Here is a 27,950-nt window from a genome sequence, read left to right as displayed (position 1 = left end):
CTTACTAGCTTAGTCTTATTCTTCAGTGGAATGTGGTAATCTATACCCAACATACTTTTTATAACCTCAATTTTACATGCTTTAAAAAGCAACTTTCACAGCGTTAACTAATTGTGTGTAGTTGTAAGCTAATTTTTGATGTTGTGAAGCTTGAATAAACCTAAATAATTCTAAGTCTAAGACATTCATGTCTGGGGAATTTGGTGATTGTTGAACTAAATGAAAGTTGAATTCATGTGGTGGTATAGCTTCCATGAATAGAACATCATTGTCTATAATGTGTGGTTTTGCATTATCTTATTGTATGTAAATGTGTTTGCTAGCTCCTTTTGGCCATTTGTCTCTTATAGCCGATAAAATCTTGTCAATAAGCATTAAGCTTATTTGTGTGATGGTTATTGATTGAAGTTGTTTTGTTTCTGGTTCTCCTTTCTTCCTATTCTTGGAACTGCTCTGTGCTACTACCTGAGATATAAAAGGAAAGATGCTTACATTTCCATCAAAGATTTAGTTCTCTATCAACAAAATAAATAGGACTAGCTACTGCACACATGAACATAATTTTGGGAACATGTCTCTTTGATTAAATTTTCTTTTTGTGGCTCTATTTCTCCGGGGAGAAGGTAGTATGTTGTAAAAGAAGTAAGGTAGAACAATTTTTCATCGATGTGAACTAAGGTTTGTTTAATTTGTGTATCAAAATTGCAACTTGAAAGATAAAGCATTACCCTGTCATTCTTGTAATTATCGTTTAGCAATGTCTTAATTGCATTTATATGCTTGTGTATGTATTTTTTCTTCTTCCATCTCCATACATTGGCTAACTCCCATAGCATTAGCTACAACTAGTTGACTTGTCTTCTTTGCCTTTTAAAGTTCCTTAAATTTGCTTTCATCAAATGTAACGACGGTTCTGGATTTCTTTCCAAACTTGTTGCTATTGACATTCAATGTTGCCCCTTGTTCTTGTTGCTTCTTGACTTGTGCCCATATTCTAGAAATTGTCTTCCTATACACATGGTATTTCTTGGCAATATTAGTCATTGTATCATGACTTGGTTTACCTTTTTTTGTTAAGCGTTATTAGTAGCTCATGGATTACTTCATTAATAAAAAAATTATCTATTTCTTTTTTTCTTCACCATTTTGTTTGAAGCAATAAATGAAATTAATTGTTGTTCATACAATGCAATGGTCCCTTTTATAAAAACTACGGATATTTCATGATATACCACTTAGTTTCTTCAAAATTCACCATATACCACACGAAATGTTTTAATTCACCGTATACCATTGAGTTTACGTCCGTTAGCACAGAATACCATTCATGACAACTGCCGTTAGTGTGCCGTTTGTGGTAAATTAATAATTCACCATATACCATTTACTTTTTTTATTTGCGTCAAATACCATTTTTTTTTAATATAGCCGTTGGAATTATGATAAACAAAAGAAGTGTCATACAAACCAAGTAGTTAACATTTTGTTCAAAAACAACTTGACAATAAACACTGTTCACCAGAAAAATGATACTAAACAATGCTAAGTAGCAGTCTTTCTCTTCCCCCTTGTGTTGCATTGCTGTGAAGAGGAAGCTGCATGTGCTGCCTTCTTTGATGATGCCTTTTTTGCCTTGCATGTCACTGCATTGTGGCCTAGTATTTTGCATAGGCTGCATTTGTTATTCTTATGCCTCTTTCCTTTTTTTGCTTCATGAGCAGCTCTTCTCCTTTGCTTAGGTGGTCTGCCAGCATTTCTTTTCCCTTGGGGTGGTGCAATTTGTGGCACATCTAGTGAAGGCCAATGAGTTGGATCAGCCATGGGGTGGATGTGATCTCCATAAGTGAGTTTGTATGCAGCCCCCTTGTAGAAAGGTGAGATAAAGTCCCTAGGATCAAGTCTCTAGTTGTAAAGGACCCTTAGACCATGCTTGCAAGGGATCCCTGATCCTTGCCATTTCCCCCACCCACAAGTCATATTTCCAAGCGTGACAGGGAACTTGACATGGCCATCCCTCACCTTAAACTCTCCACCACCAGCTGCAGTGACATGGCATAACTTAGAATCATCAGTCCTAGTCGCCAGCACCCCCTTTGCATGCTCTACTAGATCATTAGGTTCTATACTTACTACTTTATCGAACCTAGAACCCATCCTTTTCATACACCAATTCCTGACATCTTAATTATTCAAAAAACAAAAAAAATCACTGCAAGCAACAACAATTTTTTTGCATTTAAATGAGCAAAACAAGGACACAAATTTACCTTCCAGCAATGTCAATACAAGCATGTCCCTGTTAGCCTTTGTTATTGCATTGAATGACTCTACGGAGTTTGTTGTGTTATGATCACAACAAACTGTCATGTCAAACATGTGCATACTCCACTGCTCTTCTACATTTTTTAGATAGTCATATGCTGCTGCATCAAACTCTTTTATCTTGGACATAACTTTTTCAAAAACGTACTCATTATAGGTATTTGCCGCAATCCAAAACATCTTATGAAATACTGCCCCACTCCATCCTGCAGCCTTGCAATTTGAGTACAAATGCTGGCAGCATATTCTCCTGGTAGCTATTGGGAACACCTCAAACAAAGCTGATTCAACCCCCTAAAAAAACAAGACTAAGTTAATAAACAGCTTCATAATCTCAAATTAAAGACAAAGAAGAAACTTACCCTCATCCTGTCACTGATAAAAGTCCAGTCATCCATCTGAGATTCATACTGAGCAAACAAGCACCTTAAGTTTCTGAAAAAATAAGTCCAGGAATCTATGCTCTCTGTGTCAACAATCCCATAGGCTAACACAAAGATCTCATTATTCCCATCTATTGCAACTGCAGTGAGCATAACCCCTTTGTAATACCCACTTAAATGTGCACCATCTATTCCTATGATAGGTCTACAACCACCTAAGAATCCTCTCACTTGAGCTGCAAAAGATATAAAACAGGCCTTAAATTGCAAACTATCAATCCATGTAACTAGAGCATAAGACCTAGGATTTGTGGGCTTTATCATTTCAGCATACTTTGGAAGAGCTGGATAGGACTTAGCAAACCCACCATGTAATTGCTCCCTCACTAAACTCTTCACTTTGTTTAACAATCTCAACTTCACATGGATCTTGTACCTTTCCATGCACAGCCTCTGCAATGAATCAACTGGGACATCTAGGTTTGCCTCTAAGTCTTGTAACAATTGTCTGCATAGCCATGCTGAAGAGACCATAGGATTCTTTTCAAGCCTCCCACAAGTTGCATGCTCTCCTTCTAGCTTCTTTATGGCCCAACTGACTTTGTCTCTTAGAACTGAAGCATGAATCGTCTAAGTGCAATCCCTCATCAAAAACCTTGCTATGTACCTCTTACTGTCAACATGGTCAACTGAAACAGAGAAGCCCTCTTGTATGCAGTAATCTCTGAATACATCTAGAAACTGTGTTTTGGTTTCAAATATCAACCACTCCTCAAGAACAATGGATCCAAATGGTAACTGAGACCAGATTTTACCATTTTTGTACATTTTGTCTAACACATGAGACCCATCTAAGTAATCCTCAAAGGTCTTCTCACGTATATTATCACGAACATCTTCTTCTCTCACAATGTACTCATCCTCACTGTCCAACTCCATATCAGAATCAACCTCAACATCAGAAACTTCATAATCACCATCTTCACTATAATCAAAAAACTTAACAGCAGTTTTCTTGCCCCTGCTGCAGTGAATCTCCTGAAAAAACCTCATCTGCTGTTGGGGTAGCAAACACTCTTACATATTCAATCCCATCATCAACATTCAAAACAAGGACCTATACAACCACAGTATATGCCTGTTGGGCCAAAAGCTGCTCCTCAGCTTCTGCTTCCTCTGCCATCCTTCTATTCTCTTCCTCCATTAGCCTAATATTTTCAGCCCTGTTCTTTAAAGTTTTTACCCAACTAGCTTCTGCAGACTGAAACACAAGGGATGGTGTTTCTGTCTCTTCTATAAAAACTTTAATTTCACTATTCCCTTCATTCCACTCCCACATTTTTAACATTGCCCCATCATCAACTAACTCTAACTTACGATTATTTCTAGGTTTAGTGACAAATGGGGTGAAGTATTTAGGTAGATATGCGTTCTGTTTCACTGAATCCTCAAACATATACTTACAACTCCATCAAATTGGTCTTATCAGTGTCATCCACCCTCACATCAAAAGTACCCCCTGGAGCACGAACTAACAACCACATTGTATTCATCCTAACAACAACATTTACCAACAACACATTACATCACAATCCAAATTATAAATCGCATACAAAACAAAAACACATCACTTTAGTATAATTCAAATTTGCATGCAACTTATCACACTTAACCCTAACCCTAACTCAAATTTGCAAAAAAAAAAAAAAAAAAAAAATACAAAATCAGATTAGTAAGTTCATTTCTAAATCCAAACCCTAGTCATTTCATGTTCAAAGATAATACTTTTTAACCATTATCCATAGCAAGAATCAATAAACTAATACACCACCATAATGTACATGAAAGCCCACACTATTACTAATTTCAAAGATAACACCTTTAATTGTTACTCATAATAAAATTCAAAGAGACTAAAACACAATCAACGCAACCCATAATTTCTAATCACACTTCAAACCCCTAATCATAAATATGTTCAATTCATCAATCAAACTCTTACCCACAAAAAGATTCAATGAATACAACATGAAAATCCACATCACACACATAAACTTTATAAAACTTTTAATTGAAACAAGAAGAATCAAATGGAAGAAGAGGAGATGGCTTACAAGGTTTAAAACTAGCAAAACAAATGGTGAAGAGGTGGATGAAGGTTGTGGTGGTGGTGCAAAGAACCAGGCTGGGAGAAGGGGCCAAAGCCGGCTGTCCCAGCCTCTGATGCTGGCGGCTGGAGAGGTCTGCAGCCTTGCTGCAGGCGACAGCACGTGGGAAGGCTAACCCGCTGCGGTTGCTCGCGGGGGAGGGAGAAGTGGTTGCTGTTGGTGGTGGAACTCGTGGTTGGGGTTGGTTGTGCCGCCAGCTATGGGTGAGGGGAGTGGGACGTGAGAGAAGAGGGAAGAGAGGGATTGGGAGCCGTGGGTTTTGAATGAGGGAGTAAGGGTATCTCACATAAACCCTAATCCATCCCTTTTTATTTTATTTATTTATTTATTTATCTAGATTCATTTTTTTTTTGCGAGGCGCAACTAAGAGACTCACCTTCGTGTACTCACTCATTTTAATAAACAAAAATCCTTTTGATTTGAACCTCTTTATTTTAGAAATCGTAACTACATTTTTAATATATATATATATATATATATATATATATATATATACACACACACACACACACATTAACATTTAAATTCGTATATGAAAGAAATTTATTAAAACTAATTCAAAAATAATTTAATATAATTGTAAAATCTTTAAAAGTTATTAAAATATTAAATAATTACGTCATTAAAATCTCGGGGTGTTACATACAGTTTGCAAAAACGAGTACAACAAAAGCACATCCAGACTCTAGAGTCATCTTTTGAAAGTGCATCCAAAAGATTGTTAGTCTTTATTCCTGCATTGAGAGAGTAAAGTTTTGTTAGCAATTTTTAGACCGCTATTCGTTAATCGTGGAAGGCTTACATTACATCACATAATTTTTTAGACATTACTTAAAGTAATTCTCTAACTCTACTAACAACGTAAAGTAATTCGCTATCTAATTCGTGATTCACTCAAAATGGACCAAAATATAGCCAAAAACCGACCATGATTTGCCTTTATCAGTTCGCGACTACAGTATCTCATTACACTACAAACTCACACCTAACATACGACCAACTTACACTATATTAAAGTATCTCATTACACGAGATTTGAAAACTCAGTTAATACAAAGGAGCCCTTTGAAACAGAGGAACATATTGGGAATGATAACACTTACTCAGAATAGTCCTGTACCGCAAGCATACAACTTGCTATTTTTACAGCTCGAGGCGCTATATATCTGCAATATACTTCCAAACGTTTCTAATTAATGACTACACTTAGTATACTTACAAGGATAGTGTAGTCATTAATCTTGAAACGGAGGAAGTATGAGGACAAAAGTAATATTAGTATAAAGAACAAGAGATTAGTCTTAACTGATATTTTTAATTAGCTTGTGATAGCCATTAAATTTTGTCATACATGATGCTCGATGTCGATCTTATGCTTAAAGTACATGGTATCTACTAGGTTCTAAGTCTTTACAAAGGAACATAAACTATTCCATACTTAAACAAAAAGCATGAACACTCTTTCCAACTCGGTTTGCATATAGTGAAGTAAAAAGAAAGCTGGAAAACCTAAGTAAGATAGAATATAGATATTCACTACTTTTCTAATATCTTGTTTACTTATTCCGCCACTTGAATTACTGCCACAAATGCATGACAAAAAGAAAGGATATTAAAGAAAACGAAGTTACTCACCATTTTTCACGAAAGAGAAACTTGACAATCTCTTAAAAACTTCAACTAACGATGCATTCCTGACAAAGTGATAACTCTCTTGTAATAAGTTTAAGCAAATTAAGTATAAGATATATAATGTTTCTAAAAAAGAACAGAAATGCAACTTACGTATCCTTACAGAGTGACAAATTACAAATACTAGTGAACATATAGCAATAGACTTTTGGGAAGGCCTCTCGAAGTAGCATTTCAACTTCAAGAGGGGTAAACTAAAAAACTTCAAAAGTAAATATATCAATTAATAGATAGCAGGATTAAAGTTATTGTATATGTAAAATGAACAATATTGCAGTTTAAATTTTTATACCTCTGACTTGCGATACTCGTCGTAGTCGTTGTCATTGATATGAGAATAGACGGCATTCATGTAAAAAACCATCTTATAAATACCACTTTTTGCCCGTGATTTGTATAAAAGAATTGCTTCGAGTAAATCATTGTTGTAAGCACGAATACAATCCTCCAAATACAAATCCGGGATGAATTTATCAACCAACAACAGCTGAAGTTTATTTTCTTTAAACAAATCTTTTAAGGTTTTAACAAATGTTATTCTGTATTCATCATGCCAAAAATATGGATGATCAATCAGCCTAAGTTGAAGGTACTGCCCTACAAAATATAAAAATTCAAACAATTAAGAGAAATAAATCTAATATTATTTGCTATAAAAAAATTTAAAAGTGAATACATACGCATTTCGAAATTTGTGCAGCATCATAAAGAAGTGGATCAATTCAAATGGAAGCTCATAAGAATTCTCCAAAACACGAAGCTTATTAAAATCTTTGCTATTGCCTGGGTGAGGCGTATCGTTGATAACAAATTCCATCAATGCCATCAGTTCCTTAAGATCATTTTTTGCACGTACATGTGAGAAATCATGAGAGAAGTTGTGAAGAATTTTCCCTCTTCCTTCCTTAGTGACATAGAAGGAATCGTGAAAATCACAACACACACGATTTGAAGAATGGAGGTAATAAATCCCACACATTATATCTCTACATCACAAAATATTGTATTTATAAGTGCAATGACATTGTTATTAAAAAAGTAATAAATAAGAAATAAAATTTGATATTGCTAACAAAGTAGCATTTGTTCAAGAAAGCCATACCTAAATATCAAACGAAACCTTTCCATTATTGATCTCCACCAAGCTTTGCATGATTGATTGCTCTTAAGAAACTCTGTCCTCATTGAGGTAAAGAACATGCGTAGTGGTTGAACTTGTTCTACTACAAGAAATGGTGTATCATCTTGATGCATAAAATTTGGAGCTTCAACACTCTCAACCCTCAACATGTATGGAAGATTAAACCCCCATGTCTTTAACATGTCAAGATTTTCCAACTGTTTTTGATTTGCTTTGATGAAAGAGACATTTGACGTACTAAAACGATCTTTTTTGATAGCATTGAAGATGCCCCTTTGAGGGGGAGCACCAATTATAAACTGACAAGTGCTTGAAAACTGCCATAATCATAAATAATACATATCAAATTTAAAATATAAAAATCATGGAATGATCGATTTTGGGAAACAATAGCTCAAAATTAAATTCGATTAGCGCAGAGGATTAATTAAAGTTTATCGGTGGATAGATCAAGTTTAAATTAAACTAATACAAAATTGTTGTTCTAAAGGTTTGCCAAATATCCAAAGGTGTGTAATGAATAGGGATTTTAGATAATACACTATTAGTTTGTGATATTTTAGATACTATGATGTAGAAGCTTAGAGAATAAGCTAGATAAATAGGGGAAAGGGGAAACGAGAAAGGGAGAAAGTATTCAATTATGGCCTATAACTCACAATTTGGCTATCAAGTTTCTTCATCTCAAACAAGTGTTTCAATTATGGCCTAATCCTATCATTTTGGTCATCAAACTTGAGTCTAATTATTCCAATGATGATCCCCATGATTTGTCATATATACATCATAAGTTTCATTAAAGCTTTAAAACTATACAACCTATTCTGACAAACCTCTTTTTCCTAATTTTTTATTCGATTTTAGAAATCATGTCTAGGATTTTCTTTCCAAAGTGTTTTCATTAGTGAACACCTTCAAAGGACAGATTTTAGAGCACATACATGACTTATTCACCAAGAAAGGCCCTGAGAATTAGTGTCACATTCATAGAATATTATATGGATTGCTCATATTGAAAATAATCAACAACACGCGACGTAGATATCTTGTGTTGGAGATATTACAAAAGCAAAGCAAAGGAAGAAAAATTTATATCCCAGATGGCTATGAAGTAATAGGATGAAGATTATTGTGATTTGCATTACTGCTAACAATATGGAGACTAAATAATAATATGCTTAAGCTATGTCACCATTCAATCACTCCTTGAAAAGTTCTTGCATTTTCCAATCAAATTCTTTCAACTATCGGGAAAAAGATGATAAAGCTCGATCTGATGGAGGAAAAGGATTCAGAGCTGGGAGTGTATATAAGGGGGAGGAGTATGTCTCTCTAGAAACGAGATTGATAAATTTTCACTTAAAAGGATAACACTGAAAGGATGCAATAGAATTTATTGGGTGAAAAAAGCAATAGAAGAGCTTCACACAAGATTTAAACAAAATGAAAATCCTACAAGAGATAATATAGAGGAGGATTTCAATAGTGAAGACTGAACAGGAAGATTTTGATAATTTCAATAGTGAAGACTGAAGAGGAAGATTTTGATAGAAGGCTTTTTCTTGGAACAATTACGAGAGCAAGCAATTTTGGAGCATCTTAGAAAAATAACCACAATCACGGGCTATAATAGAGTTGTTTGAAGGTCTATGGTCCTATGGATAACATGCCCAACACTCAAAAGGAAACACTGATTATCAAGCAGTCTAATCCCATTCTCACTCAAAATCCCTCTCATCACTTCATTCTTGTTTCATGTCACAATCCCACACACTTATATCTTTTTCACTGCCTAACTCTAACCCGGGTTCAAACAATAATGAGGAGGTTGTTTCTTTGTATGAAGTTCATATGTCAAGAAGGGAAAAGGGGGTCTCAATCATACTCAATACAAATCATATCTTTGGAATGTCAGAGGCTTGGATGTTGGAGAATAGGAAGAAAATAATAACTTCCATCAGAAAACAAGGACAAGCATGTCAATTTTTTGATATGAGATGAGAGTAGACATAAAATAAAGACCGATAAGTTTCCCAACTATTAGAGCATTAACAAGCATTGTCGTAATATGGGACACTAAAGTAGAAAAATATTATTGGCTACTACGGTGGGTCTTTTTTTAACATCTATGCTGTTTGGTTTCGTGGGCAAGATGATATTCTGGATTTCAGCAGTATACGATCCTACGAGAAGGAACGAAGTCATAAATTTGAATGGTTTGTGCGTACCAAATTGGCTTGTGGGGGGTGTTTTGAAAGTGGTAAAATTTCTTCGATCAATAAGAGAACTCAAAATTTTAGTTTCATGAATTAATTAAGGAACGTTGTCTATAGGACTGCCTAATATCAAATGGTCCTTTTACAGGGTCAGCTTTAGGTAATATTCACGTGTTTAGAAGTATGAGGACAGATTATTCTGGACTTATTTATTCAATTTTAAAAATAATGTCCAAGAAATTCTGTTAAGAAAATATTTTTTCATCAACTAACATTTTCAAAGGAGGATGTCAATTAACACTTGAAGAAAGAAGCAACAAAAAATTTTGGAGAGAGGTGCAATAGTGGATATTGGAGCATGCACAAACTATTGGTAATTCATAGAAAAATAGATGGATTGCTTATACCCAGAATGGACAACAACATGCAATATGGATATATTGCGTTAGAGATATTACAAGAGCAAGGCAAAGGAAGGAAAACTTATATTTAATGGTCATGAAGCAGTGGCTAGGAATTAGTTCGCAATAGTTCTATCAAATAAACAATGCAATTTTATCTAACCAAGAAAATAATGCTTGGATGCACTCGTCTTCATACATAGGCCATACACTCTTCTTCATACAGGAACAACCGCTCTTATCGAGGAGCAAACTTCATAAGGGACGATTTTACCAAAGATCAATCAACAAGTAACCTTAGAAAAACAAGAATAGATAACTTCACCAAAGATCAATCAACAAGCTTAGAAAAACAAGAATATACGAGAAAAGGGGATAATCGACAGATTTAAGTTAATTCCTTGGAAGAAAATGCCAATCACATTAATTAATCGAAAGGAATATCATAATTTACATTCTCACAAGATTTAAAGAAAAGACTCTCAATAAGTAGAAAGTGCAACACAAAGGCATAAATAACTCAAATTGGGTTACTTTGTCATAGAGGTCTAGGATGAAATCTTCACAATCAGCCTGTTCTAGCCACAAATTTTATAACAAAATATCTCATTCTTCGATTACTTAATGAGGCTGGTGTCCACAGTCAATATAACAGTCAAGTAACTGATAAAAAATGAAAGAAGGCCAAGCAAAAATGGTGGAAAGAATGAGAGGAAAATCAGATGTGTTTAGAGACTAAAACACAAATTGATTACCACGACGTCAATAACGGTACACTTGGCAGATGGTATTGAGATCAAATAATAATTTTGTTTACTTTAATGTCTCAATTCAATCATTCAAAATTTCTTACAATTTTCAATCTAATCCTTTTGCAAAGAAGATGATAAAGCTCTTCAAAAAATAACAACTAAATGGATTCAAAGGAGAGCAAGGAGCGAATTTAGGAGGGAGGATGTCTATTAGATAGAAAAATTTTATCCTATATGGACACACCCAAGGGATGCAATATAAGTAATTGGGTAAACAAAACGAAATACAAAGGAAGATTTCTATAATGAAGAGCAAGATTTTGATGGAATATTTTTTGGAGCAATTAAGAGAGTAAGCGATGGTGATAGACAGAAAAATAGCGTTCAAAGGCATTAAGAAAGTTGTTTGAAGGGCCATTGGATAAGTCGCTCGAGGCTGGAGCAAAGCTAACTCTAGTTTAAAGGGTATTTATTCCCATTCTTACTCAAATTCCATCTCATCACTTCATTCGTTTTTCATTTTCATATCACAATAACCCCCTATTTTCTCTTCTTCATTGCCTAACTCTGACTCAGGTTCAAACATTAATGAAGCGGTTGTTCCTTAGTGTGATGTTAGTACAAGGACTCAAGAAAATTTTGAACCTTAAGCATTGATGATCTTTTGTCATAAAGGATTACAGGTTCAAGGGCATCTCCTAACCACCCATACTCCAATTAGATTCAATTGCTTTTTTAATGTTTGTAGCAAGTTAGGAGTTGTTATCAAAACAGAAAATACTTATGAACACAATAAGAGGCAAAGGGGAGAACTAAAAAATTAGCATCTTTAACTAATCACGGGGATGTCATGAGCAGAAGAAGAGGGAGGTACTAATCATGCTAAATGAAGATCATAGCTTGAGAAGCTTGGATGGGTACAAGAAAATGAAGAAATAAAAATCTTCATTGGAAAACATGTTGTGCAAGTCAATTGGGAAGAGAGACAAAAAGATTAGGTTTGTTTTCTATGTCAAATTATGGGACACTAGAGTAGCACAGATGGATATAGAGACCAAAAAATATAATAGTTGTTTCCATGTTTATGTTCAATCACTCGAAAAGTTACAATTTTCAATCCAATTCGTGCAACTTTTAAGTTGATAAAGCTTAATCTGGAACGGAATGGATTCAGAGGAAAAGGATTAAACAAAATAAGCATATTCAAGGGGTGGAGAATGTCTCGCTAGAATGAGGATTTAACAAATTTTCACCAAAATGTGAAAAGGACACGGAGCTTCACTCAATTGTGGAAAGAAATGAAAATCCAACAAGAGATTATATAGCTACAATGAAAAGGAAGATTTTATGGAAAGCCTTTTTTGGAACAATTACGGGAGGAAGCAAAGATGGAGGACCTAGAAAAACAACAGTATTTGGTTGAAGGTCCAAAGATACTAATGCTCGAGCAAAAGAAACTATGATTAACAAGGAGTTTGATCCCATTCTTACATAAATTCCCAATTAAAACTTCACTCATCTTTTTTTGATGGTACAATCCCGAACTCTTTTGCTTCCCTTGTCCCAAATTGTTAGCTCCACTTTCCTTATTAGGATGTTCTAACTTATTAGCTATATTCCCTTTTTTAAGTATGGACCCCACCTTCCACCTACCACTAACCCACATTATCGACCACTTATTTCATCTTTTTCTTTCTCTCTCTTAATCTTAACCATTTGATTTTACTACCACTAACAAACAAAAAACATTATTCTTAATAACGTTAAAAATCTCAAATGTAGCTATAAAATTGGGAAGGAGGAAGTATCTTTATCACTACATAACTTTTAACACAAGTTTAAACACTAATGAGGTGATTGTTCTTTGTGTGATGTTAGTGTAGGATTGTAAAGCAAATTATGAACCTTGAGTGTTCACAGGAATTCAAGAAGATGGAACAAGAACAAAACAATATTTATTAACCACAACCATAAGAATCAAGATTGTTTTCCTAGAAAGTTGAGAGTTGTATCGGAGGAAGATGCAAGTTTATCGTGATCGGAAGATGCTAATGAACACAATTGGAGGAACAAATGTTCTTAGAGAACTCAAAATTTAGTATCTTCAATTAATTAATTATAGAAAAAATTACGTTGATAATCCACCATTTTCTTGATTTTCTAACAATAATCTCACATATTTATTAACCATAAATAATCCGAACTTTGAGCGCGTTTACTCATAACATAACTAGCATTATTGGTGACTTGTTATACTAGGTTAATTACCTAAATTAAAAAGAAAAGTGAAATAAAAATTTTAAAAATTAAAAGGTAACTTAAAAAAAATAACTTAAATAAAATTAGCCCTCCCAAAAACCCAGCTCCACATATCCCCAAACCCTAAACCCTAAAACCACCCTACCACAACCACTACCCCAAAGAAACCTTAAACCCTAAACACCATTAAAATCAATAGCCTCACTTCAACCATCACTCTAGTCGCGCACCTTATCCACGACATTGGATTGTTGTTGTTAAGTGTTTGACGAAGGTTGGGGAGGGAGTGCCGTTGGGGCTGGGAAAGGGAGGGGGGCTCTTCGGAATTGGGGGAATGGCTGGAGAAAGTTTCGTTCGCTGGTAAGAGGGAGAAGGGTTGTGGACGGTGCAGGGAGAGGGGGAAGGGGATTGCGCCGATGTTGAAATAAGGGGAGGGGTGAGGTTGTTCTTTTTCCTCTTTTTCAAAATTTTGTTTTACTTTTTTTGGGCGAAATGACTAGTTTGGATTATTCATTATCAATCAATTTATCAAGATGTAGGACTATTGTAAGGAAATCAAGAAAAAGGTTGGATCATTATGGTTAATGTTTCCTTAATTATGAAGATGTCACAAAAGAGGGTCTCAATCATACTTAATGATAATCATATGGAGATGTCACAAAAGTGGGTCTCAATCATACTCTCTCTATTTGCTCATATCGTTCTAATATGCACAAAATTTTAACCTTTCTTCATTTTTCTTTACTACCCATTTTTTTTTTTCTGTCATTAGCTTTATTACCCACAAAACTTCTTCACAAAATGGAAAAAAAATATGGGAACCATAACACAATACCTACTTTTTTTGTTTTACAGGAGGAAGGCTCATATTTTTCCCATGTAAGACTATGACAAGGAACGCAAATGATTAAGAGGTGTGAATGGATGGAAGGGAAGGGAAGGGAAGGAAAGTTTGAATGGCTGAGATTTTCTTTGTTTGTGTACAAAAGTTAGAGGAGGGAAGATATGGAGGGATTTTCTTCCTCAAATTTGTATTTCATAGGGTAAGTGAAGAAGAGAAGATTGATGAGAATGTGGTGAGTTTAAATGGGGATCTCTTGTTGTGGTTTAAATAAGAAAACCAAGAACACCAATCACCGTGTAGTAGGTGTTGGAAGGCACTAATTCTGAAACACTTTAGATTCATAATTCAGAGATCACTCTACAAGAAACGGTTACCGTTTAAATGATGAGTATAAGAGAGTGTTTATAGAGAGAGCATCTCATCGGAAAGATTTCCAGAGCCCATGTTGTTAAGGGCCTTCATTTATAGATCGAATGAAGATATAGGAAACTTCAGGGTTTTGGACCCTACATCATTAGAGAAGGCCACGAATTTGGATGAGAAAATAGGAGTCCTAATGTTAAGCACAAAAAAATGAAGTATGAAAACGAAAATTAGCCTACTTGCTACTATCACCATACTGTTAAATACAACCCTAACACAAACCATTTTCTGTTTGATAGTATTAGACCTAATACCACTAAAAAAAGTGTCTTTCCATCCTTACCTTATCGTTCTAACCATACTTCTCCTCAAATAATTGACTTCAAAATTGGAGAAAAAGTAAGGCGTGTAAGAAAAAGAGATATGTGGAAAAAGAGAACTAAAGGACTTTTGTTCATATGTGACGAAAAATAGTCATTAAACTAATGCAAGCACAAGGAATCAAGTATGTGATAGGTGGTGGTTGATAGAGCTTTATTTTTATATTATTTTATTATCTTTTATTTTCTTTTTATAAGTTTTTATTAGCTAAATTACTATAACTATTACTATTACTATTACTATTACTATTACTATTACTATTAAAGCAGGAAACGCAACAGGACCAACTCGCGGCTCGCGAGTTAGGTTGCGGCCCGCGACCTGAAGCGCCCCAGCTTTATTTGATTTGAAACTTGCCGCCTTCATTTTGGGGAATGCGATTAGATAAAAGAAACAGCAAGGTTGACGAAGAAATGGCGAAAATCAGAGTAATGATTTCTCTTCTTCTCCTCTTATGCAAGTAAGCTTTTGTAAATTAATATAAAAGGGGATGGATTGTAATAGTGGGAAGACAGTTTTTTTTTTTTTTTTTTGCAATCAAAAAACATTTAGCTGAAATTGTATTAGGGTTTGAGAGTTAAGGGAAAAATCTTAAAACTTATTGTTCTTCATACTTTTGTGGGAAATGGCCATTGTTGGCTAAGGATCTCATCTTGAGGAAAGTTAGTATCCTCTTTTACCATTGAATTGTAAGTCTCCCCCTTTATTAATACAATCATCTTTGATAATCTTTTTACTCTTGAATATGAATTGAATTGGTTTAATTGGTATGCTTAGTTGCAAATACGTTTTCTAATTGCTTGATTCAAATGCTATTGAATTAGATTGCTTTGTCTAATTTAAGTGTGGTAGCACCTTGAAGAATTTATAGAACTTGCTTTAGTTTATAAATTGTTTAAGGATTATCATTTTGGGTTAATTGTAATCTTGCTTTAGTTTACAATCCCATAAGTTTGTTGACTTGTTATGATGAATTTTTAATGCTTTTCATTTATGCATTTATGATCAAGATAAAGATGTTTTCATTTCAATAGACTAGTTAATTATGTTGATTTGGGAAGATTGAAAATTAATGTGTGAATTTGGAATACTAAAAAGTACTCAAGAATCGTTTTTATCTGTTTAAAATTACATCATCTTCATTAGTTGTTTTTAGTTAAACAAGTTTGTTCATCATTATACTTACCCCCCACCCTTATATTAGTGTTCTTATATAAAAGGATATACTTAAATCAATTGAAGGTCCAACTTTCCTTGTGGATCGAACCTCTGCTTATTATTATATTACTTAGTTGTATTATATTTAGAAGTAGCTGTAAATTAATTTGGCAAGCATAACGACTGTAAAAGGAGCCTCTGTCAGTGGTCCTGGTGGATGACGGGGAGTGGGATGTAGATGATTCTTTAGTTCAAGAGATGAATGAAGAAGAGTTAGAATCAATTATGGCTGGAATTTCATTCGGTTTTGTAGTTGATATTTCTAACCCTAAAACCATCAAGCTTGGTGGACAGTAATGGGAAAAAAGTGGTGGTGATGACTGATGTGGATGCAATCAACAATTTTATTCCACTTCAGTGATAGAGAATGGTCTTGGTTAGGATAAATCTAATATGTGGTTAGCAGTAAATAATATGCAAAAAATCATAAAACTACATTAAAAGAATTACCCTTTGAGTCAAGTCACTAGAACATGCTTCAGATTCTTCCTCTTTTCTTCCAGTCTTGGTTTCCTTTTCATGTTTTTCAGAAAAAACTTCAATCTCCTCCTCGTAAAATTCACCTTTTAAAATTATCAAGAAAAAATTAAAATCATTCAATTTATTTTACTCTTCAATTTATTAAAAAGTAAAACTTCATACGTACCAGGCAATTGACTCTTCACTTCTTCATTCGGTATGTGTTCGATTTTCTCTTGGTCAACCCTCCCTATATCATTGTTTTTGGTTGCTTCGGTTTTCTTCTTTTTTTTCTTTTTCTTGTTTTTGATAAAGCTTGAATCAGTTTGCTTTATTTTTTCTTGGTCATCCTTTCCTACATCTTTGTTTTTGATTGCTTTGGTTTTTTTATTCTCATTGTCACCTTGTGTAATTTGGGCTACACACTCATCCAACTCCTTAATCTCTTCATCTCTTTTGTCTTTGTTCAACTTTCTCAAATTTCTCAGGAGTGTATGATATATCGCCTTTTCTTTTTTAGTTGTACAGCGCTTCATAGCTTCCGTGTGGAATTGGATGGCTGCTTCATAATTGTTTTCTCCCTGGAAGCCATAGCTGCAAGGTAAATAAAACATTATTTAAAGTAACAAACGTGCATAGGTGAATTATATTGATAATAAAAAATGATAAGAATCGCATACATACCCCAAAGTTTGACAAATATAACTAGATAAGCGTAATCCACTAGCATGATAAGATTTAGCTTCCACAAATGCATCTTATCAAATAATTACAAAATAGAAAAAAAAAAAAAATTAGTATTTCAAAAAATGTAAAAATAATGAAAAAACTTGACATAACTCACCAGTCTTTCGATCTAATTCACACAGACATTTCAACTTCGTTTCAAACAAATAGAAGCTTGACTTGACAGCATGCGAATCAACTTTTTCAAGATATTCTAAACATTTATTGTAATTCTCTTCATCCATGATCATTTTCGCTCGTTTCTCAAACTCTTCTACATATCTACCCAATGTGGCTTTCTTTTTATCTATATCAATCATGGCAGCTTGATTGACGAAATGATAGGCTTGAACATAATTTTCTTCTTGTTCATAGCCCTCACTACACATTAAATACAAATAATGTGATCATAGAGAGATAAACAAATTTAGTGACAAGTAATCAACTGGTTAATAAAATCATTACCCGAGAACACTACAGCAAAGAGGTGTTAAAGGAAGATAAGCATCCACATAGGATTTTGCTTGAAGAAATGCATCTAATCAAATATTTACAAAATCAAAATTCAATTACACAAGCATTAAGAATTCAAAAACAAAGTTTATGATCATATAACTTACCCTTTTCTCTGTTTAGTTTAATGAGGCAATTCAACTTTGAATCTAGTAAAAATATACTATTGTAAACAGTTGTAGAATCAAGTGTTTCAAGATAATTCCAACATTTCATGTATTCCTCTTCATCTATCATGTTTTTAACAGTTTTTTCAACTGTTTCCAACCTCCTCAACAATTTATTGCCCGAACTGTAAAGAAAATTAGAGTTACTAAAATGATACAGATTAAAAGATGTAAATTATTTTACGTTGTCCTAAAAAATGTTAATCATGTGGTACACTTTATTATTTTATTGAAAATCACAACCTTATAGCGATTTTAAGGTAAAGTTGCCATACACATGATTTTGCCCAAAATGGCAATTTATGTTTTTTCATTTAAAAAATACATATATAATTAAACTGATATGTAAAAATATTAGGAACAAAATGGGAAAATATTAATATTTAGGATTTCATGATTAGTATTTTTTAGGACGACATATAACACCTCCTTAAAAGAATAATTAATTGATTAACTCATAAATCAAAAGTAGAAATAAATTATGACCTGGAAAGCTTTGTAATTACACTTGTTGTGGAATCACTTGTTATGGGACAATTAGAAGCTAAGTAAGTTTCTGATTCCATAACTACATCTGTTCATAGCAACATTTGAAAATATAATATAATATATATGTTAGCAACACCATATATAATAGTACACAAATCAAAAAGAAGTCAGCAAAGAAAGTTTTTGAACTCACCCTTTACCCTATATAAAATCCACAGACAATGAAGCTTCTTCTCGAACAACTCAAAATTTGACATCACAATATTTTTGTCTAAATTTTCAATAAATTGTAAGCATCTTATATAATCATTCTTTTTGTACATTTCTCGAACTTCATCTAGAATAATTTCAATGTCATCCATAGCCAAAAAATAAACCTACAAATATGAGCAACAACTATCAAATTAAATAACTAATTATTCACAATTATACAACCTTTAAACTATCAAGCATACAAACTCTAATTTATCTAACTAATTAATCACAATTGTCAATTGCTAAGTAGGTAATAAGGTAAACAAAAAAAAAAAAAAAAAAAAAAAAAAACCATAAAACTTAGAGGATATAAATACAAAAACATACATCATGAAATCAGATTCAACACAAAAATACTCAAAAATAGAATAAAAAACACTCAGAAAGTAACTATCATGCAATAACACTCTTTAAATACCATAATCTATGATCTTCAAGCACCCTAACAACCTAAAACAGAGAACTCTAAGCACCCAGGGGACAATGTGATTCTCTCTACTAAGTCCACAAGCCTAATAAGAACTCTAAACAAAGAAAACCACACGTAAGGTCTAAGGACTTAGCCTAAATGTCTGGAACTTGTAGAGAAAAAGGCTCGCAAGATAGAAAGTGTAAAGATATGACTCAAACGAGTATTAATCTCTGTAAAAAGATATATTGATTAAATAAAAAACCCAAACAAACATACATCATGAAATCAGATTCAAGAAACAAAATCAATTACGAAATTCATATTAAAATAACAAAATCGAAATCAAACACATACAAAAAAAATACTAAAAACAAAAGTACTAAAAATGAAGTGATTCAACAGGAAATTGCGAAATGAAATAAAAAATAACATTTCAAAACGAAATCATGTGATAATCAAAATCAAAATGAAATCAAATATACAACTACAAAACAATAGAAATGTAAAAAAATCAGTTCTACAAACAAAATTAAAGAAAGATAATGAAGGAAAAAACACTTACACTCACAAAAGAAATGGCGGTGAAAAATGATAAAAAATGGAGAAGAAAAAAAAGCAACGAAATGGCAGAGGCGCAGTTGGCTCGGGGCTTTTTGGAAAATTTGAAATGTATAAGTCAATTTATCAAAAAAATTAGAGGTGTTCATTCGGATCATCGGGTCGGTTTTGGATGGGTGTAATTCGCCTCGGTCGGATTTCGCATCGGTAAATTTTCGGTTGTATGCAACAACGGGTCATACTCGGTTCAGATTGGTTAATTACGGGTCGGTTTAACAACGGTTGTTCGCATTATCGGGTACAAACTGGTTTGTTATCGGTTGAAATTCAAGTCGCGTGTCAATCGAGCTCGGGTTGTCATCGGTCTAACATTAGTTCGGTTTTTTCGGGCACAAATCGGGTTCGAGCTTTATTTTTCGAGTAGTTATCGGTTACGTACAACTATTGATCGGGTCAATATCGAAATAAGTTAATAGTCGGATTTTTAATTGATGTATGCTCATTTACTTACAAAAAATTATTACCGATTGTTTTATCAGATATGGCAGATCAATTTATTTCAATTAGTTTATATATATATATATATATATATATATATATATATATATATATATATATATATATATATATATATATATATATATATATATATATATATATATATATATATATATATATATATATATATATATATATATATATGAGACTATTATTTAACAATGCATCATGTTGCTACTTTTGATAATTGATTGAATATTAAAACTCAATAATCGAAACTCAGATTTGTTTGAATAAATAACAATAATCTAAACTATCTTATAGGCCATTACATACTTAGACTTATTAGTGTTATTGAGTACTCTAAACTAATAGTCCCTCCAATTCAGAGTAATTCTCTCGATTTCTTTTTAGGCTTGTTATTAATTTATTAGAAATTTAGAATATATTACTAGAGGTAGAATTTATGCAAATTTTAAATGAGACATTTGTTTTTAATTAGAGGGAGTATAAGCTATTAGAATATACATTATTACACTAATAATCGATCGTATTTCTAAGTTTGATAATTAAAACTTATTATAATAAAGTGAATTAGATTAATCAAGTAATCATAACCATTTTATATGATATTATGTATTTATACTTATTAGTGACCTTGAATACTTTAAACTAATAAATCTATTACACTAATAATTGATCGTATTTAATTTAAAGCTTAATAATGTTCGGAACTAGACCTATTGGAGTGAATGAAACTAATACAAACTATCTTATAGTTATAGACTATCATTGACAGTTAACTCAACATTTGGAACAATTATGGGAACAGCCACCAGGTCTTCAGCATGCATAGTTCTATATTAGTCCTGTATCTGGAAAAGAAAGAATAAGGAACAGCGGAGTGTTCCCAAACGCTGACAGAAGATAAGGAACAGTTGGGTGCTCCCAAACGCTGACAGAAGAACCAGCGCATTCTGTTTAAGCCTTCTGTTATAGCCGTTAGAATTTAGGCGCCTTTTTCTTGATTGTATAGCCATTAGAACTGGAAGCCAATTCTATAAATAAGGCTCTCCTCTACTTTGTAATAGAGACCTTTTTCCAGATTTTAATCAATCATGAACTTTCTTCAAAGTTAATTGAGCATTCAAAGAACAAGTATTGTTTCTGTTTTGTTATTTCTGTCTTGCAAAGGTTGAGTGTATTCAATCCGTGAAAGATTCACACGTCTCCAAGATCACGTTGATCATTGAGAGAATTGTGAGGATTAAGGCCTTGCATTCCTAAGGGGAATCGGTGTCTTCTTCCAGGATAAGTAGTCATTCAAGATTACTTAGAAATCAAACCCAAACAGACAATCTGATCAAGAAAACGTCTGTTCTTGATTGTCTGATTTGTTGTGCGAGTGAACAAGTTGATCATAATCGATCTTCCGCTGCAAATTTGTTCCAACTTGGTATCAGAGCCTCAAAGTCCTTGTGGGGTGCATAATTCAATTGGTTTTGATGAGAAACAACAGCCAAAAGTCGCAAAAACAAGAAAAAACAGAAGCTGTCAGAAACTGACTGCATTTGGGGTCGAAAACAGTAGCGTTTTGGGGATCGTATTGTGATTACTTTTCAAAACTGTTTTTACACGGTATTCTTCATTGAGTGGGGAAACGTTTGGCTTTGGAATCATTGGAATTGGTGTTGTGATTAAGGAGATATGAATTTTTCTTTACAGACTGCCCAAAACTGATGAAATCCGGGTACCTTGGTAAGTTGTCTTCGAAAACCTATCAAGATTCTTTTATTTTGCTCTCATCTTTCACCAAATTATCAGTACCTATCCTAAGTTCATTAAACCATATCATTTGTGCACTATTTCTTACGTTTCATAGGTTTCTTGATTGACCCATTTCATGGTTGTTTCTCAAAGTACAGGAGAGTCTCATTTGTATTTGTCTTCTGTATTTTCATTGTGTCTCCTTCATTTTTGAGTCTTTTTCATTGTTTCTTTTTTTCAATTTGGGTATTTTTGAGTCTAGTTTTTGGTGAGACTTGTTGTGGAGTCATTGGGGTTGTGAAGAAAAAGATGCGCAAGTGTTTTTGACCAAAGGTCACAGAAACAATTCAGACTGTATGTGTGTAGTAAAATTTGATTTGTGATCAAACGACACAATATTTTTGAGTAATTTCAATTTGGGGTGTTTGTAGACATCTTTAGTTGTGTTGTCACCAATTTTCATCATTATTGGAGTTGGTTTGGTTGGGTTCACAATAGTAAAGGTCGAGCACACATATTCTGATTCTGAGGTGTTTGTACTTCTGTTTTCTGTTTTCTGGTGCACAAACATTTTCGAAACTTGCTTTCTTTTTCTTTATCTCTTTTCACCCTTTAATGAGTCTAGAAGATGAAATCATCAAAGTTAAACATGAACAAATATAGAGCATTTGACAAACCAGAACATGCATTAGAGGATAAAATCAAGTTACAATCATTGGAGGATAAGAAATCCGATCTTGAAAAGTTTAAGGGGATTTGTGAACTACTTGGGTATTGGGAGGAAGTTCATCATTTGCAGAAAAAATTGATGAATGTTAGGAGTCAAAAGCAAAGCTTGAAGAGGAAGCTTCATCTTTCAGCAAGAAAAGTTGAGATTTCAACAGAAATTGCAAGAGCGATGTGGGGATTCTAAAGTGGTAACTGTTCTTAAGTATAACCCTGATGGTAAGTCGAATAGGGCTATGTTTAACATCCCTTCAAGAATGTTGATACAGTTGCGCACCCTCCATCTTGTGTTAAGAGTGTTCATGATCTTGAAAAGGTGGTTAAAGCAATTCTTGCGGAAATGAGTAATGATCTTAAAGGAGATATTGAAACACCTTGTGGTGAGATTGTTGAAGCTCTTGAAGAAGTGATTGAAACATCTTGTGTAGAGGATGATGATGATTTTGAAGACATGGTTGAAACACCTTCTGTTGAAAGTGTTGGAGATCTTGAAGAGGTTGTTGAAGCATCTTGTGAAGAGATGATTGATGAGTATAAAGGAGATGTTGAAGCACCTTGTGAAGAGATTGTTGAGACTCTTGAAGAAGTGGTTGAAATACCTTGTATTGAGAACCTTGAAGATCTTAAGGGGGTTGTTGAGACAATTTGCATGAATAATGTTGGTTCTACAATAGAGTGCCTTGAGGTAGTGGATTCTCATCCAAGATTGGAGGTTGGTTTACATGTAGAGCAAACTAAGAAGCATGAGTTTGTCAAGGTTGATTTCGTGCTTAAAAAATCGCCTTTAGTGGATTACGTTCGCGTAGAAAGATTTGTTGAGTTTAACCCTACGAAAATTCGATGTCGAATTTTTTCTAAGAAGGGGAGAATGATACAAATTGATTGTGGTCTTGGTAACACAAGCAAGCTAATCAATTTGGTAAGCTTGTTTAACATATGGGTTTGGATAATCATGCAAGTAAGAGCAAGAATCTTGATTCTTACATGCTGGATGACATTGGGAAACATGGTTTCTAATTTACTTTGAGTCAAGTTCGAGCCACATTCTGAACTCAGCAACAGAATAACAAGTGTGCTCAATGTACAGAGGAGCAGTTCAAGAGTACAACAGCTATTGGTTCAAGGGCAACAAGTCCAGTGGTTGTTTATCAACAAGGGAGAGAACTGGTTCAGGTGTTTACTGATTTTTGTCCACTTATATGCAAAGTTAAAGGGGTACATGAATGTGATAATTATCAAATAAAGATACCAAAAGAGCCCAAACAAGGCTGCACACAGGCCATTCAGACCACACAGAACAGGTCGGGGTTTCAGAACAAGCACAGCAGCAAAAACAACGACCAGGCCACTTTGCAAGACACGTGGAGACTAAACCTGTGCATCCAGGACCTAGGCTACAGTGGAAATGGAATCTTGGTACTAGGATCTAGCCATCAAGGGTCTAGGACCATGCTAAAAATCCACGTGGAGTCCTAGAAGTTGAGCTGAAGGAGGACTGCTCGACAGTTTCCAGATCAGAATCTGTTTAAGTGTTTTTTTGTTGCTACCATGTATGGTTGACGCGCAAGTGCAGAACAAAACTCAACATCAATTGGAGTTGTTCCATGAAGCTATTAATGAGTATGATAATCAATCGTTATTGTTTTGTTGGTTCAAGAATTAAGGACAACACAGAAGGTTCAGCAGCAGAGCAACATCATTCAGCAACATCAAACAGTGTTTGTTCATTACACAGAAGCAGAACAGATTTATGGTTGTGCAAGATGATTCAGAAGTATGTGCAGCACAGTAGGTTGAAGGCAACAAGTACAATGATCAGCATGTGTGTGCACAGAACAGCAAGTACACGAATGAACAGCTTTGTGTCACCTTTAAATAGCTCAAGCATGCAAGGAGGCCATACTATGATGATTCTGAATTGGGGACAATTCGAACTGAAGAAGAAGGGAATGGAACAATTATGGGAACAGCCACCAGGTCTTCAGCATGCATAATTCTATATTAGTCCTGTATCTGGAAAAGAAAGAATAAGGAACAGCGGAGTGTTCCCAAACGCTGACAGAAGATAAGGAACAGCTGGGTGCTCCCAAACGCTGACGGAAGAACCAGCGCATTCTGTTTAAGCCTTCTGTTATAGCCGTTAGAATTTAGGCGCCTTTTTCTTGATTGTATAGCCATTAGAACTGGAAGCCAATTCTATAAATAAGGCTCTCCTCCACTTTGTAATAGAGACGTTTTTCCAGATTTTAATCAATCATGAACTTTCTTCAAAGTTAATTGAGCATTCAGAGAACAAGTATTGTTTCTGTTTTGTTATTTCTGTCTTGCAAAGGTTGAGTGTATTCAATCCGTGAGAGATTCACACGTCTCCAAGATCACGTTGATCATTGAGAGAATTGTGAGGATTAAGGCCTTGCATTCCTAAGGGGAATCGGTGTCTTCTTCCAAGATAAGTAGTCATTCAAGATTACTTAGAAATCAAACCCAAACAGACAATCTGATCAAGAAAACGTCTGTTCTTGATTGTCTGATTTGTTGTGCGAGTGAACAAGTTGATCATAATCGATCTTCCGCTGCAAACTTGTTCCAACATTATTACTTATTACTGATCTTGAATTCTCTAAACTAAAGTAATTTATAGGCTATTAATAATCGATCGTAATTCAAAGTTCACTTATCGTAATTCGATCTATTATAGTAAATGAAACTAATACTCCACCTTTTTTGTTACTTTGAATTTAATAGCCTAAATTATACAATTTGACCAAATTCAATAATAAAAATATTTAATATACAATATTTATATTACTCAAATAAATTATTTTAGATAACTAATTGTCCAATTTGATGAATATATTACTCAATTGATACATCATTTATTCTAAGTCGTTGATCTTTGTATATAGACGTGTGAGATCTTACCATCTTAGCAATTCATGAGTTGTACTTGCACAAAATGTTATTGGTTACTAAGATAGCACACGGATAAGGTGTTTTAAACGTTAGATTTATAATGCTAATATCAGATCAGCGGTCAAGAAATTGACACGTCACTCTCATTTGATAAAAAAAGGGAAATTAAAAAAAAATTTAAAGAAAAAATTCTAGGGGGTAAAAACACAATTTTCAGAGTAGCAATGAACTTCAAAACACTACATTGCTCCCCTTCTCTCTACTCTGAAAAAAAATAACCTAACATAATTCTACTCTACAGCCGTCATTCAGCCCCTGCCGCCTGCCGCCTGCCACCCTCACTGTCACTGCCTGCCGCCGGTGACCCAGACGTTGCTGTCTGGCACTGCTCATGCTCGCTCCTGCTCACACCTCACGCCTGTCCTCTACGCCTCACGCCTCAAGTTTTTGATTTTTTTTAGGTCTTTTCACTCGTAATCCTAATCTTAATCTTAATCTTAAATTCTTAATCTTGTTGTTCTAATCTTTATTCTTAATTTTGATTCTTGAATTTTATTAGAATGTTGTTTCTTGATTTTTTTTTAATAATGTTTTTTGAGTGATTGAATCTTTGTTATTGTTAATGTGTTTGTTAATGTATTTGTTTATCTTGAATAGTTGAATTATTGAATATTTCTTGATTTTAGATATATGTGCATCGAGCCATATCCAGAAGATAATTTGGAGTTTATTAAGAATAATGAAATTAAGCATTACTAATTAAGAATTTCTAAACCATTGTTGTACTGTTGTTTCTTAATGGAAGAAGATGATATGCTTTTTTTTTGAGTGGAAGATCATATGCTTAAGTTTCTATTGATGCCAGAAATTAGGAGTAATTTGTTAAATTTCTGTATTTAAAGCAATATCTTTTTGACCAAATATTGGTTTGTTTATTTTTTGCAGACATACCCAAATCCACTACAAAATAATCCTTCGTATTCAGTAACCAAGTAAGGCAACAATAATCATCTGGTTATTTGTCAAAGTCTTTGATTATTTTAATTTAATTTAATAATTATTGATTTTGTGGGTTATTGTCACTGCCATGTGCTTTTTTTTTTTCTTAATGGAAGAAGATGATATGCTTTTTTTTTGAATATATATTAGTGTATGATTTTGTTCAAACAATGTTCAATACTTCTTTTGAAATTTGAAGATGGTTTTGAATTTGTTCAATCTCTCATTCTTAATCGTAGGAAGATGAATGTTAATGAGGCAAATGAAGCTAATGGTTTTGAATTTGACAATATTTCTAACACGGGTAATTTGTTAATCTAATGGTTCAAGTACCTTATATGTTTTGTTTGTGTACTTTACATTAGGTGGATGTATAAGTGATGGATGTAAATTTTTGGGGTAAAAGACTTGATATTTGTATATTTAAATTTGGTGGATGTATAAGTGATGGATGTAAATTTTTGGGGTTAAAAACTTAATATTTGTATATTAAAATTTGGTGGCTATATAAGTGATGAATGTAAATTTTTGGGGCTTAAAGCTTGAAGAATTGGTGGATTACTAACATGAAATATATAATTATTAATTAGCAATAGAAAGCAAGATAAGTCTAGATTGAAGTATTGAAGAAACATCTAAATTTTTGTATTGTTCCACTTCAGTATGTTTCTAAGGTTTTTGTAATGTGCTTATTGGTTTATAATTGATATCAATATCATGGGGAATCTTATTTATTTATATATAATCTTGTTTACAATGTTTCAATATTAGAAATTAGTTTTCAAATATTCAAAAAATCATAATTAGAAAACTGAAATTGGACCTAATTTGCTGAAATTAGGTGAAAATTGATTCGGATTTATAACAGTTCGATTAACAATCGGTTCGGGTTTGTATCAGTTCGGGTTAAAAACAGTTCGATTAATAATCGATTCGGGTTTGTATCAGTTCGGGTTAAAAACTGCAAACAGCATGCTCCACAAATACGCAGAATCAGAGGGTTTTTTCTTAGGGTTTTATCTTTTTGAAAGAGAAGGGAGAGTGTTTGAGAGAGTTTTGTTTTGTGAACAGTGAATAGCGTATTCGTTTCCTCTGATTCTGAATTTCAAAATTATTAAAAAATTATAATTTTTATTGTTAACTAGTATATATATAGTATTTTGTTCGCAGTTACTAATTGCGAACAGCCCCAAACCTTAAGTTTGGATATTTCACGCTTACTTTTGGAATAAAGTTAAAACTTATAGTATTTTGTTCATTTTTGTGATTCTGATTATGCAACTGATGTGGATACCAGGAGGTCTGTGAGTGGATATGTGTTCACCTTG

At 33.6% G+C, this 27,950-nt stretch overlaps 3 protein-coding genes across 12 annotated transcripts in view; 1 reads left to right on the top strand and 2 right to left on the bottom strand.

Moving 5' to 3' along the window:
- Positions 1-1,029: 1,029 nt before the first annotated feature.
- Positions 1,030-7,000, bottom strand: LOC130810256 (uncharacterized). 4 transcript variants are annotated; one of them, XM_057676242.1, is made up of 8 exons: positions 6,858-6,994; positions 6,659-6,767; positions 6,509-6,567; positions 5,977-6,113; positions 5,520-5,607; positions 2,685-4,259; positions 2,268-2,616; positions 1,030-2,180 (listed from the first exon to the last, which is right to left on the bottom strand). In XM_057676242.1, the coding sequence occupies exons 6-8, from the start codon at positions 3,237-3,239 to the stop codon at positions 1,903-1,905; spliced, it is 1,182 nt and encodes a 393-aa protein (XP_057532225.1). In that variant the 5' UTR covers positions 3,240-4,259; positions 5,520-5,607; positions 5,977-6,113; positions 6,509-6,567; positions 6,659-6,767; positions 6,858-6,994; the 3' UTR covers positions 1,030-1,902. The 4 variants fall into 4 exon arrangements, with proteins under 4 accessions (XP_057532225.1, XP_057532224.1, XP_057532226.1 ...); XM_057676241.1 differs by lacking the exon at positions 6,659-6,767 and having other exon boundaries at positions 6,858-6,997; XM_057676243.1 differs by lacking the exon at positions 6,659-6,767 and having other exon boundaries at positions 5,977-6,039; positions 6,858-6,997.
- On the bottom strand, positions 6,993-20,220 carry LOC130810255 (uncharacterized). 2 transcript variants are annotated; one of them, XM_057676239.1, is made up of 11 exons: positions 18,688-20,220; positions 18,492-18,579; positions 17,946-18,130; positions 17,791-17,863; positions 17,444-17,706; positions 17,284-17,356; positions 16,787-17,193; positions 16,591-16,703; positions 7,668-8,023; positions 7,246-7,551; positions 6,993-7,157 (listed from the first exon to the last, which is right to left on the bottom strand). In XM_057676239.1, exons 1-11 carry the CDS (start codon positions 18,854-18,856, stop codon positions 7,139-7,141), a joined length of 2,052 nt encoding a protein of 683 aa, XP_057532222.1. In that variant the 5' UTR covers positions 18,857-20,220; the 3' UTR covers positions 6,993-7,138. The 2 variants fall into 2 exon arrangements, with proteins under 2 accessions (XP_057532222.1, XP_057532221.1); XM_057676238.1 differs by having other exon boundaries at positions 6,993-7,162; positions 18,688-20,219.
- The window catches only part of LOC130810257 (uncharacterized), a 12,538-nt gene continuing 1,264 nt past the window's right edge, over positions 16,677-27,950 (top strand). The window contains exons 1-5 of one of the 6 annotated variants that reach the window (XR_009041009.1): positions 16,677-16,816; positions 17,120-17,200; positions 26,569-26,615; positions 26,862-26,926; positions 27,920-27,950. The exon at positions 27,920-27,950 is cut by the window's right edge and continues 1,264 nt beyond it. Coding sequence is in view for 3 of the 6 variants with exons in the window: in XM_057676245.1 (XP_057532228.1) it covers positions 23,051-23,737 (687 nt within the window). In the remaining 3 variants the exon portion in view is untranslated. Of the gene's footprint in view, positions 16,817-17,066; positions 17,201-20,996; positions 25,442-26,568; positions 26,616-26,861; positions 27,700-27,919 lie in introns of those variants that run through there. The other 5 variants (XR_009041008.1, XR_009041007.1, XM_057676245.1 and 2 more) reach the window with 5 other exon arrangements.

This window comes from Amaranthus tricolor, chromosome 4 (genome assembly GCF_026212465.1).
Source record: "Amaranthus tricolor cultivar Red isolate AtriRed21 chromosome 4, ASM2621246v1, whole genome shotgun sequence".
Lineage (NCBI taxonomy): Eukaryota > Viridiplantae > Streptophyta > Magnoliopsida > Caryophyllales > Amaranthaceae > Amaranthus > Amaranthus tricolor.
This window is presented reverse-complemented; position numbering and strand designations above follow the sequence as displayed.

Coding starts and splice junctions, on each gene's coding strand:
- LOC130810255 (XM_057676239.1), bottom strand. CDS start 18,856: ATGGATGACATTGAAATTATTCTAGATGAAGTTCGAGAAATGTACAAA. Junction 18,131..18,491: donor GTAATTACAAAGCTTTCCAG/GTCATAATTTAT, acceptor TTTTCTTTACAG/TTCGGGCAATAAATTGTTGA. Junction 16,704..16,786: donor AGTGAAGAGTCAATTGCCTG/GTACGTATGAAG, acceptor TAATTTTAAAAG/GTGAATTTTACGAGGAGGAG.
- LOC130810256 (XM_057676240.1), bottom strand. CDS start 3,239: ATGGTCTCTTCAGCATGGCTATGCAGACAATTGTTACAAGACTTAGAG. Junction 2,617..2,684: donor TTATCAGTGACAGGATGAGG/GTAAGTTTCTTC, acceptor TTGTTTTTTTAG/GGGGTTGAATCAGCTTTGTT. Junction 2,181..2,267: donor TGTATTGACATTGCTGGAAG/GTAAATTTGTGT, acceptor TGAATAATTAAG/ATGTCAGGAATTGGTGTATG.